Source organism: Colletotrichum aenigma (assembly GCF_013390185.1).
Source record: "Colletotrichum aenigma strain Cg56 chromosome Unknown KSG_Cg56_contig02, whole genome shotgun sequence".
In the NCBI taxonomy this organism is placed as follows: Eukaryota; Fungi; Ascomycota; class Sordariomycetes; order Glomerellales; family Glomerellaceae; genus Colletotrichum; species Colletotrichum aenigma.
The window spans coordinates 2,009,646-2,021,379 of record NW_023500908.1 but is presented as its reverse complement, the minus strand read 5'-3'; the positions used below and the strand labels follow the sequence as shown (position 1 = coordinate 2,021,379).

The 11,734-nt window shown below is 52.5% G+C and overlaps 3 protein-coding genes across 3 annotated transcripts; 2 read left to right on the top strand and 1 right to left on the bottom strand.

The window, feature by feature from the left end:
- Nucleotides 1-2,338: 2,338 nt before the first annotated feature.
- Nucleotides 2,339-3,825, top strand: CGCA056_v002582 (uncharacterized protein; the record flags this gene model as incomplete). The annotated part of the gene is made up of 2 exons (XM_037317840.1): nucleotides 2,339-2,991; nucleotides 3,057-3,825. 2 exons carry the CDS (start codon nucleotides 2,339-2,341, stop codon nucleotides 3,823-3,825), a joined length of 1,422 nt encoding a protein of 473 aa, XP_037184073.1.
- An 892-nt stretch (nucleotides 3,826-4,717) lies between these two features.
- Nucleotides 4,718-6,382, bottom strand: mtr-8 (N amino acid transport system protein; the record flags this gene model as incomplete). Its single annotated transcript, XM_037317839.1, has 5 exons — nucleotides 4,718-5,146; nucleotides 5,201-5,592; nucleotides 5,651-5,842; nucleotides 5,902-6,163; nucleotides 6,227-6,382. The coding sequence occupies 5 exons, from the start codon at nucleotides 6,380-6,382 to the stop codon at nucleotides 4,718-4,720; spliced, it is 1,431 nt and encodes a 476-aa protein (XP_037184072.1).
- A 2,635-nt stretch (nucleotides 6,383-9,017) lies between these two features.
- Nucleotides 9,018-11,583, top strand: CGCA056_v002580 (putative transcriptional regulatory protein; the record flags this gene model as incomplete). The annotated part of the gene is made up of 8 exons (XM_037317838.1): nucleotides 9,018-9,067; nucleotides 9,140-9,262; nucleotides 9,322-9,434; nucleotides 9,487-9,669; nucleotides 9,722-10,537; nucleotides 10,593-10,768; nucleotides 10,830-11,013; nucleotides 11,069-11,583. The coding sequence occupies 8 exons, from the start codon at nucleotides 9,018-9,020 to the stop codon at nucleotides 11,581-11,583; spliced, it is 2,160 nt and encodes a 719-aa protein (XP_037184071.1).
- Between the last annotated feature and the right edge of the window lie 151 nt (nucleotides 11,584-11,734).

The following is an 11,734-nucleotide window of genomic DNA, read 5'->3' as shown; positions in this document are numbered from 1 at the left end:
ATCACCGCCACACTTCCGTGGACTCCCCAGTCTATCGATATCCGCCACGATTACTAGCTGACACCGTCCCCCACGGTTCCCGGCATCCTTGTCGTTCCTGTCATTCCCTCTCTCCCCTCTCGTCTCCTCTCACACCTGTCGCCCCTTGTGGTATTTGCCTAAAATCGTCCAGATCTGCAGCTTGAGTGCCTAAGTACTTGACGATAGCTGCAAATCCAACTTCAACAGCCCTCAGTTCCCATTTCTCTTTTTCCTTCCAACCTTTCATGGATACATTCTGGCCTACTGGCCTACCGTCGCTGTGTGCCTCTGACATCAACGGCCGGGATGGACTGGGCTGGAGACGACCTATGCGGCCAAGCTATAGGGGTGTGTGTGCATTGAGGGCGAGAGTCACCTTGCATAGGCAGCTCCTCAACTCTCTCTCCTTACTCTCTTCTTTGTTTTTAACTTCACAGTTTACCACCCATAGGCACACGTGTTCAACTATTGTATAACTTTGACGGGGAAATATGCCAGGGCCAGAATGGCTCACAGAGAAAACCTCTGTGGCCACCTGTGGGGTATATAAAGATGGACACCATCATAGCGGGATGAGATGGATCTTTGATATTTAGTATTAGGTGTGAGTACCTTTGTTGTCTCCTTGGTCGCAGCATAAATCACAACTTCAACTTCAACGACCTTGAGTTCCTTTACATCGTCAATGTGTTGTGTCGAAAGCCTACAAATCTGGGCAATATAATGTGGTCACGTTTGACGTAACTTTGTTGGCCTCCACTGCCCCATCAACTCGGCTGTCTCTTGCTGTGTCGCCATGGATCACTAGTAGTAGGGGGGACGACATGGACGATGTGAACGATGGGGACGGTGCAGACTGGTACTCTTGGAGTTGAGGTGTCGACAGACTGAGGCTCGTTTGAGAACCAGGCACAACACGCAGCCTGTCAGAACCCTAAGGAGGGAGAAAGCAACGAAATAGCAGCTTGGTTATACATAGAAACCAGGTCCCGCACTTCTCTGAAGGAAGGCAGACAGATTTCAGCAATTCATCTTTTGACTCTGAAATGTGGTTGGCCTCTGTGAGCCTTTCTTTGTGTCACATACCTATTGGCATAGCCCATCTGCAAGAGAAATCCACGAGAGGGAACGCTCTGCGGAATCAGATGCCTTATTTTTCGTCCAATAGAGGAATTGAGACAGCCATTGCTGAGTGCCCTCTATCTGCAGACCGAGGCGAGGGCTTGTATAGAGTTATACAACCCAATTACGTTCAAGGTAACGGGATAGATAGTGGGCATTGCCGCAGGCCCTCACGGAGGGGTGGAAGATATTTTCGTTTGTTCGTCAGGGGATGGGCCCGGATTGCAGACGAAGCACAATTTGCTTTTTTGTGTCGGGATTCATCCGTGTTCCAGAAGAATGGCAAAAGGTTTGGCCCCTGTGCCATCCATGAAAAGACTCTGTGCCGAATCCATCCAGAGACTTTTTGAACCAGCACAACGCCATTCCGGCTTTTGTTCGACGACACCTTGAGTGCTTTCCCCCGCCCCCCAGAATTGCCGACGTCCAAATGCGGAGGGCCATCTCCACGGGGAGCTCGCCACGCTATTCGAGGCTTTTGGGGTGCATGTGGGACCATATAATGGCAAGGATGATGTTCTGGCCAAAGCCAATGGTTCATCTGATACTTTTGATATCCTGGGGTCAAGGAGACGAGAATATCCACATCTTCAATACACGTGCCGTAAGGTACACGCAGCCACCATGCATGGCCCGATCTGGGGAAGGCTCGGCGAAGATTCAGGTCTACCTAAAGTTTTCGGTAGTTCCAAAGACCAGGGGCCTGGCTGCCATTGCTGTTGATCTGGATCGCACCTTGTCGGCCACACTTCTGTCGGCACCACATCAATATTGAACGACGACGCTCCTCTAACATGTCAACATGATGCACAATATCAATATATCGAAAGTTCAAATTCACTAGACTTGTGATTCTTAGCTAGACCGGGTGCTTAGTAATTGTCTGACGACAAATGAAAAGGGACTACGCAGACTCCTCTTCTAATGCGAGTTTGATATCGGGTGACGCCCCTTTCGATAATGACCACGTGAAGGCAGGGAAGTTTGGGAATTGATAAAGTCGTTGGAAAAACCGCGCAAGATTTTGAACACGAGAAGACAAAAGATTTGTTGATCAACCATTCGCCACTCACGCCAGGTGCTCCTGCCAAACACTCTCCGGCTCCTCGTGGAGAATCCTCTTCTAAGTCGGTTCAGGCCAATCTTTTCAACCCCGTTTTTCGTCAGCCCCGATCTTCAGAACAGGAGAAAAGTCATGTCGGGTCTAGCCGTCCCATCCAATGTGCCGGGTCTATCAATCCCATTCAATGTGTCGGGTTTAACAACCCCGGCAACTGTGTGGCTCAACGCTGACCCCCCCACCGCCCAGCCCACCGGAGCCGTAGCATTAAGAACCACGTCGGGATGGCTAGAAACATTCAATGCCTGGTCGAGTCTCTTTAATTTCGTCAAGGGTCTTGGTGTCATCTTCGGCTGGTGGCCTGATGGTCAGCAAGAGAAACCGAAAACCCGGCCGCACTACACGCCGGGCGAAACGCCGGACGACGTGCCGATTTACACGAAGGTTAACTTCTGGATTGGTAATGATGGACCGCACCCGTTCGACCCCACTAAGCCGCCCATGATCAACGCTGGTGGCGACGCGCCAGATGTCCATTTGTTTGGCGACGGAGGAAATCACATCGGCTCCAGATACCGACCGGGGTTCTGCCCATCCGGCAGCATCCACTGCTACGCAGGGGTTGATACGGAGGGTTATGCTTCATACGTCCTTCTCAGCGGCAACAGGAACCCAACTTGTATTGCGCTCATGACTGTGGAGATACCAGGTGTTGAGAGGAAGTTTGGGTTCGCCCTGGGAAACTGGGCAGCACCTTGCGAGAAGATCTCCGGCAGGAGGAACCCATGGTTTGTTTACTTCCCCGATGTGTCTTTTCGTTGTTATGTTTTTCAGCTTTCTAAGAGTGAAACAGGTACTACGCCAACCAAGACTTACCCCTGAAGAGTGCTGTCAATGACGTGAGCAAATGCGTCTGGATCGGCAGAGGCAAGGATAATCAAAAGCCAAAATATCTCAGCGGAATGCAGCTTCGTATGAGAGAGTTCCGCTCCAACGAAGCCCCTATACGGAAAATGGATTACTACTGTCGTAACTACCCGGTCCTCAACTTTCGCACTGAGACGTATCCTCACGTAGTCCAGAAGTGGGCAATAGACCCTTTGTTGGCTGGAACGAAAGCCCCGACTGGCCCCTTTCTCGATCCACAGTGGGCAACTGAGACCGAAGACACGGAAGAGAGCGAAACCCTCGTCACGGAACCTCTCCCAACAGTTACTGCTATGGGGACTTTTGGCGACGCCGCCGTCAAGGAGAGAAACAGGAACCGCCACGCCCGCCTCGCCCGGAGATGGATCAGCTCACCGGACCTTGTGGAGCAGATCGCGATGGACCCCTCGGTCTACAAGAGCCACCAGCCCGGGCACCTGGCCAGCGAGCTCTGCGACCGGAACGCCGGCGCCGTGGGGCATTCGTTCGTCTCGTACGCGGAGAAGATGTTCTGCTACATGCCCACCAAGACGCTGTACAAGTTCTGCGAGGATATCGACGAGGGGGCCTGCTGGTCCGAGGACGACAACAAGGTGATCGTCAAGGCTTCGGGCGCGGGAATGATGACGCTCTCAGCCGCGGATATTCCTGATCTGCGCCACGCCCACAGCTCGATGAACATTATCTGGAAATAAGTGCGCGCTCAACGTGCGCCCGGCTGGGATGACAGGAGGGGCGGAAACGAAAGACCCCGGTGGTCGGAACTTTAGGGAGATTGCTGCGGTCGTTCATTTTGGTTGTTCCAAGTGTGTATTCGTCCTTGGAGAGGAAGCTATCTATTGTTTGTAAATGGGCAGAAAGAGGGGGATTAATATGGCGAGAAGGCTTGGGAAACACGGGATCGAGAGTTGTAATGTTTGTTTTGTATCGGAACTGATTTTTAGTGCACCATCTGTCAACTGTCACATGTTGAGGAGCTTGGCTTCTAGGTCAGCGGGAAACAAGAGCTTAATTCTGTTTTGCAACTAGATTTTCCTGTTGTTCTAGAAAGAGAAATTTCTCATTAATAAGTGTCAAGTTATTAAGATATGCTCTTCATTCTTTGACCCGAACAAGTCGACCAATCCTGTCCTCTGTGGCCGAAGGTGGCTGTTATCTGTATCTGCGGCTCTGGCGCGGCGTTTCGGACAATGCGACATGGCCGGCAGGTACCCGATCACTCCCGCGAAGGGTCAAGATTGTCGAAGCCAAGTGTGGGGATTTGCGAAAATCATTGCCGTCTTCGAGCGCAGATATGCAGGTCGCCCGTTGAACAGCTCACGCCGTGCCGGGTGGACCCGTCTTGGACACTTGAGACTCTTGGCAACAACCGTAAACATGCATAGCGGGATTATTCGGACTACCTCCTCAAGCTGACTCGGTGTATTATCCACAGACGATCATCAGCCTCTCTTTACAGCGATTCTTGACTCGTATCGCCTTAACACATCACGAGCAGATCACGAGGCTGTGGTTCGTTTGTTTTGGTAACGATTGACTTTGATAAATGCAAATTGGTATCTAACTTCACCACCACAAAAACTCCTTCTAATGCGACACGGAGTTGGAGTTGTCAGCGCAAGAAAACGCGCTGGAGCCTCCAGACTCCTTGTAGGTAGCCATGATGCCCACGATGGAGCCGTAGGCGCCGGCGATCATGAGGAACGAACCACTGACGACGACGAAGACGCTGAAGCACACCATGGCGATCCAGCGCGGGTTCTTGTTGAGCTTGCCGGCGCTCCAGTTGTCGTAGAGCCACATGCAGCCCATGGGCTGGAAGGAGAGGAGGGTGCCGAAGAGGGCGCCGACGAGCGAGACCAGGCCGTCGAAGACGGGGATGGAGCTGGCGATGATGTAGGCGATGACGGCGACGCTGAAGGTGCAGCCGAGCCAAGTGATCCAGTGCTTCGCGGTGTTGGCAGTGAGGTGCTTGGTGCCGCGGAGCATGCGGATGAAGACGTACTTGGCGGGGAGCTGGAGAATTGTTAGTTGGTGATGGAGCACAGTAAAGATTGGATTGCAGCTTACGTGAATGACGAGAGTGGTAGTCACAATGAGACCAGGGAGAGCCAGGCCGTAGCAGACCTTCTTCATCGTGGTTCCGGCAGATCCAAGCGCCGGGGAAGCAACGTAGGAGCCGCAGAAGTAGTAGACAATGACTCCGATGGCGATGTAAGTTCCGGTAACGACACCCTGGCAGATGAAGAGAGATCGGGAGTAGTGGCGGGGCTCGCGCATCTCGGAGACGATGGAGAAGAAGGCCGGGGTACCAGCGAAGGCGAAGACGAGGGTAGAGAGAGCGGAGGACGCCTCAGCGAAGGTCGGCTTGCCAACGATGACATAGTCGGAGACCCAGACATCGCCCTGAGGGGCTGACGCAGGTCGGTCCTGAACACCGACGGCGATGGTGAGAGTCAGAACTTTTTACTTGTTAGCTGCTTGCTCATTGAGGTTTTCGAAATCAGGGGTTGTGCGCACTTGAGCTGAGAATAGCGACGAGACCGATCCAAGCAAACCAAGTGATCTTGCCAAGCGTTTGGATGCTACCAAAGCAGAAACCAACAAATGCAGCCACAGCAACGAAGATTGCAGTGCAGGCACCGTGGGTTGAAACCGAGTTGAGCGCAATGGAGGCACCAAGCATACCAGAGCCGGCAACGAAGATCCAGTCTGTCGTGGATATTAGCGGACTGAGCGTTTTAACGCTTCACATGTGCGCGGCGACTTACAGAGACAGAAAACCACGGCAAAGAATTCACGACCGATGGGGCCAAAGAGCTTGCGACCAACATCGTCAATGCTGTACACATCGGGGTGGTTCAACTTGAAGACTCCGACAATGTAGTCGGACCAGGTTGTCACGCCCGACACGAGGCACAACGCAATCACGCCCGGCACGATTCCCAAAACGTGGAAGGTTCCCGGGATGGACAAGACACCGAGTCCGATCTGGGTCTTCATCATGAGAGCGGCTGTTCCAAGCCACCCAACCTGTTGGTCGGAAGATTAGTCGCTGTACGGGGGTCGTCGTCTCTTTTCCCGAATCTTTCTTACATTGCGGTAGTTGGGACCATCTTCACCGATTTCACCGAAAACTGCATCGTAGCTAGCGTTCGGGTCGTCGTAGACGACGCCGACCTGGGACTGGGTTGAGACCTGGCCCAACTCGTCGAGGTGGCTTTCCTTGCTCTTATGCATGGTGGTAGCCATTTTTTGTCTTTATTGTCGGTCGATGAAGTGTGGATATGTGATCGATTCGAAGGACAACGTCAAAGCCACTGCAGGAGAATATCTTTCAAGTCTTTTGAAAAGCAGTCACTTTGAAGCGTCGAGGGTGCGATTGTCGAAGTCTTTTTCAAATCTCAAGGAGAGATCCGATGTTGGCGGTTAGGAGGTGAAGAGGTTTAATGAATTGTCGTTAGACATTGAAGGCTGAGGTGAACCTTGGAGGACAACAAAGATAGATAGAGTGCGACCAAAATGAGTTTGTCAAGACAAGGTATCGAAAGCCCAGTACGATTGAGCGACTCGAGGCGAACTGCGAGAAGATGGATAATTCAAGCATCCAAGCGTTCGAGATTTTGGAGTTGGGAACGACGCGCTTTTGAACAAGATTTGGTCTAGCGCTGGAGCCGCTTCTCTTCAGCTTCGCCCAGCTCAAGGCCAATGCCGTCAGGGGCATGGTGTGCCAAGGTAGCGACGCAAGGTTCACGCTTCTATCAGACAGACAGGTTCCTCCAACAAGAGGAAAAGACCAGATAGGTCAGATAGGACATAACCCACTGCATGAGGTAAATTACGCACCTATTTCTGAGAGAAACCCCATATTTTCCCCGGACTTCATCGACTGGGAGATACGTCACAGCGGGACGATGTTCAAGGATGCTAGGGAGAAATGACTCGCAATGGCACTTCCTTTTCAGGGTCGCGCGCAGTGGTGCAATTCGGCCTTTGTCCGGCAATTGTCAAAAGCTTCGATAATTTTGATAAAATATGCAGTCGGGACCCGTTCCGACGCACACACAACTCTTACTGGAGGTACGAATACATACATACAGGAGGCACTTGAGGCGACATTCATCTGATAGCCCCCTTCAGCTCAACCCCTTGACGGATGACAAGGAACTCCCACGGTCCACGGATCAGCCGGGACCAGATTACGAAAACTTCCTGGTCAGCGAGGTCTTCCGTGGGCAAACACGGATACAGCGCGCGCTGAGTTTGCATCCCTCCCATCGGCAATAACGCGTACGGAAAGAAGGCAACCGTTAAAACGCGCAGATAGCAGAGGGTTATTTGGCCTCTCTGCCCTGGTCGAACCGGCAGCCTTTTGCGGGTCGGCTTTACCCGTTTTCTCACCACGAAAGAATTATGAGGCGGTCGGTTAGCCGGTCTTCCAGGCGTAGTGCGTCGAAAGCGGAGATCGGCGGCTCCATGACTCGTCTGACATTGGTGTATCTCAGGGTCTCGCTCTGCACGAATCCCTGTTGTTGCGGGACCCTCCCTGGGGTGTCTCGAAGTAAAACACCATCGGGTGAGGATCCGGTCTTCTGCCCGTACCAACGGAAGCGCTTCCGACCTCCTCCGACGAAACAAAACCTGGCCCGCCGTTTCTGCGCCACCGCGAACAGCATCAACGGCGGCGCATGAGTCTGGAGAGCCGCCGCGTGACCACCACGATGACAACAGTTAGCCCAAGCGCCAGACTCACTGATGTCACTGTCGGATGCTTCCCGCGTGTCTGGAGACGGGTGGGAACGTGTGAACTTGAATGCAGTGGTGACGCTTATTTTCCGCTTCCCCATGGGGAGCGCAGAGACAGTTGAGATGACGGCGTGGTCGTGGAGAAACTGTTACGTACAAAGAAGAATTCGCTGCCACCTTACCCAGTCCAAGCGACCAGAGCGTGTGCCACCAGTGTCGCCAGATTAGTCGGCGAAAAATACGGACTCTAATGCAGAGGCCGCCGCGCATTGTTGTGCAGGAGCACATGTCCGCGGCCTTTTTTCTTCCAGAGGAAAGCCTGCGCGAGTGGCGTGGGCTGTCTCTAGATATGATAAACAGATACTTCTATAAGGGAAGACGCGATTGGCCTTTCTTAGCCTTCTACTAACGCAGTGCTGGGAGGGTTGTAATGGCTCGCTACTGATATCGGATGAGCCGCGGCGGCTCTAATAAGACACTACGCTAGTTTGAGTGTGGTAGACTGACTTGTCATGTACATGGCAGATGCCAACACGGAGCACGGAGAACGAAGCCGTTCGTTCTCTTCCTCCGCAGTCGACCGGCCGAGGCGTCTGTCAGTTGTTTCGCTTCATTGGCAGAGACTCTTGTTGTTTCCACCGTCGGAGAGATACCTATCGCTACTTCTGCACTCTGACAACATGGGTGCGTGTATTTAGCCCCCGAAAACCGACATACGACCGGCCCTCCGGATGCATCGTCGTGCTCGTCGACAAGAGGAACGTTGACTGTTATCTTCAAAGGGGTATCTTGCAGGCAACTGATACCTCTTAGCTGCGTCCGTTATCGGGCATAACGGCCGGACAGCTAACACATACATAGTGCACATCGTGCTTTATCACCGACGCAGTCTAAGAGACTAGATAGCATGCGGAACTTAGTGCAGATAAGCCCCCTAGTCAGCGCCCAGCAGAAGGAAAAAAAATTAGTTCTCCACCACGGAATCGCTACCCCGCGTTTCTGGTTCCACGATAGTCGTCACGTCACCCTTTGAGGCTCGCACCACCGTCGCGTGTCCAAAGACTGTATCAATATCTCGGTTTGATTGAATTTTCTTTCTTTGGGAACAGGTTTTTCTGTCTTGTGTTATTGGAACGGCGCAATGGAACCCGGGACTGGACGCAACAAGGTTACGAAAAGATCTTCAAACGCGTGAGTTCGGCGTTCTTCGGCGCGTCTACCGGCCGACTTTCTGGGCCGCTCCGCTGACCCTCTCTTGGACAGGTGTGTAAGATGTCGGAGGCAAAAGATCAAGTGTTCGGGGTCGCAGCCATGCGATGCATGCGGCAAGCGCAAACAGTCCTGCACATTCGATGAGCGCGACCAGAGGATAGTGGTCACCAGAGGGTAAATCTCATCTCACCGTCCGCTGGAGAATTAAACACCCACTTACACGGCCGCTCCAGTTATATCATAGACTTACAGCAGCGGATCGAACGATGGGAACGCAGCAAGAGCACCAATGAGCCGGCGCGGGACTCGATCGAAGGCGGCCAGGCTGCCGACAAAGTCGAGAGTGGTCTGTTATCTCTGGCTTCTCATCCGAAATGAGCAAACTAACTCCCTTGCAGGGTCTGAGAGCGATGTAAGCATGGCAGGGGCGGAAGGTCCAGACTCAACCCAACCTTCGAGAGGCACTGAGAAGCAGCAGGACGCCCGCCCCAAGCCGCCCATGGACCCGGTGGCCTCGACGCTCATCAACCCATTGTCTACTGGGCAGTCGGAGTTTATGACAGCGCCGACAGGAAGGATATGTGAGTTATTCCCAAAGCACATCTACTTTACAGGTCACTGACAGCCATGCAGTCTACTTGGGAACATCATCCAACTGGTCCTTCACACGTCGCGTCCTCAGCATCACGCACCAATACATCAACAAAACACCTCTACCCACGAGCGCTCTCATCTTCGATGCCGCGGCCTACACCCTCGATTGGGATGGCTACCGCATTGGGGAGGGCCCCGAGATGCCGGCCCTCCCAACGCAGGACTATGCCATCTACCTGGTCAACGCAGTGAAGTTTCACTGCAGCCAGATGTTCCACCTCTTCGACGAAGAGTCCTTTATGAAATCCCTCTACAATTTTTACTCAGACCCAAATCCAAGGGCTGACCCTACGGACATTTGGTTCATCCATTTCCTTTTGATACTCGCCTTTGGAAAGGCATTCACGACGAAGGCCAACAGGAGTCGGAAGCCTCCAGGCCACGACTACTTCATTAAAGCTGTGCAGCTTCTTCCAGACCTTAGCGTTTTGCTGAAGCAAGCTGCCCTCTCTACAGAGATTCTCTGCTCACTTGCACTGTACATGCAATGCGTCGACTTTCGGCATGCCTCCCACAACTTCATCGGCCAAGCCATACGCATGGCCTTGGGTGAGGGTATGCACACAGACATGCCGACGCAAGTGCTGGGAGAGGCATACGTCGAGAGGTGTCGAAGGATCTGGTACACAGCACATATTCTAGATCGAGAGATGACGTCCCTCTTTGGCCTTCCGCCTTCAATCCACGATGATTACGTGCAGTGCCAACTGCCAACATATTCTGGTTCCTCGCAAAGGACTGCGGCCTTGCGGATGAGGATAAAACTGTCCGAGGTCATCGGCAGTATTAACAGAAGTAAGCTGCCAACTCGATAATTACCAGGACTCAGACTAACCAAATTACTCAACAGAAGTGTACGGTCGAGACGGTAGACTCAACGACAAGTTCATGCTGGGGACCAAAACCGTACTGGAAAGTATGGCCCATGTCGCCAACGATCTCCAACAGTCCTTTGCGCTCCCGCTCGAGCGGGATACAAGCTGCATCTCCAGGACATCGGCCCATTTACACCTACTACATCATCAGGTAAGTCGCTCTCAAAGTCGTTTGCTGGTCATAACGTAAGCTAATCAACCCTCTTTTTCAGTGCATCGTCCTTGCCACAAGACCGTTGCTATTTTGCTTCTTGAAGATCCGATTCGAATCCGAGAGTAAATGCACCGAGCTTTTGGGGTCATCTCAGACGGTGCGAAATTTGATACAAATGTGCATGGACTCTTCCCAACAAATGATTGCGATTCTGGACTGCCTACAGTCGCAGGGACTTTTGGGTAAGTCGTGTCACAGTCGAGTATTTCTGTATTACAATCTGACACGGACCCCCAGAAACATTCCTTCCATTTGATTTGGAGGCGATCTTCGTCTCTACGGGAAGTATATTGCTGGGACCCGCAATCGACCCGCAGGCCTTCGAAGGCGTGGTTCCCTCGCTTGAAAAGGCGTACGCTGTTTTTGATGAAATGATCGCCGCTGGGAATGCGGTTGCAAACTTCCAAAAAGCAGAGCTGCAACAGCTCGAAATCATGCTGCAACAGTTGATACAAACAAACCCACAGCCAGCAACAGACGATCCGGATGCGGCGAATGAGGCGCCATGTCAACAGCAGCAGCAGCAGCAGCAAATAGCCGACGACACGAGCCCTCATGATACAGTGATTTCCTCGTTGGCTACGGATTTGTCCCAGAATGAGAGCTATACCTCGTCGCTGCCGGGGAATCTGGAGGAAATGACTTTTGATAGCGGCCTGACCATGACTCAATTGCTGGATATGGCGAATTCGATAGAGCACGAGGATACAGAATGGATGTCACAAACAATTGTCGAGCATAGCATTTGGTAGCCTGGTAAAACAACAGCGATTTGACTTTTCTCTCCCACATGAAGAACACAATATGCATGATGTCTGCAGGATAGGACTTTGCGTAACGTACGGGATCACCTCAAAGTCTCCCAACCCCATCGAGACCTTCCATTTCTGTCTCTCAGCTGCC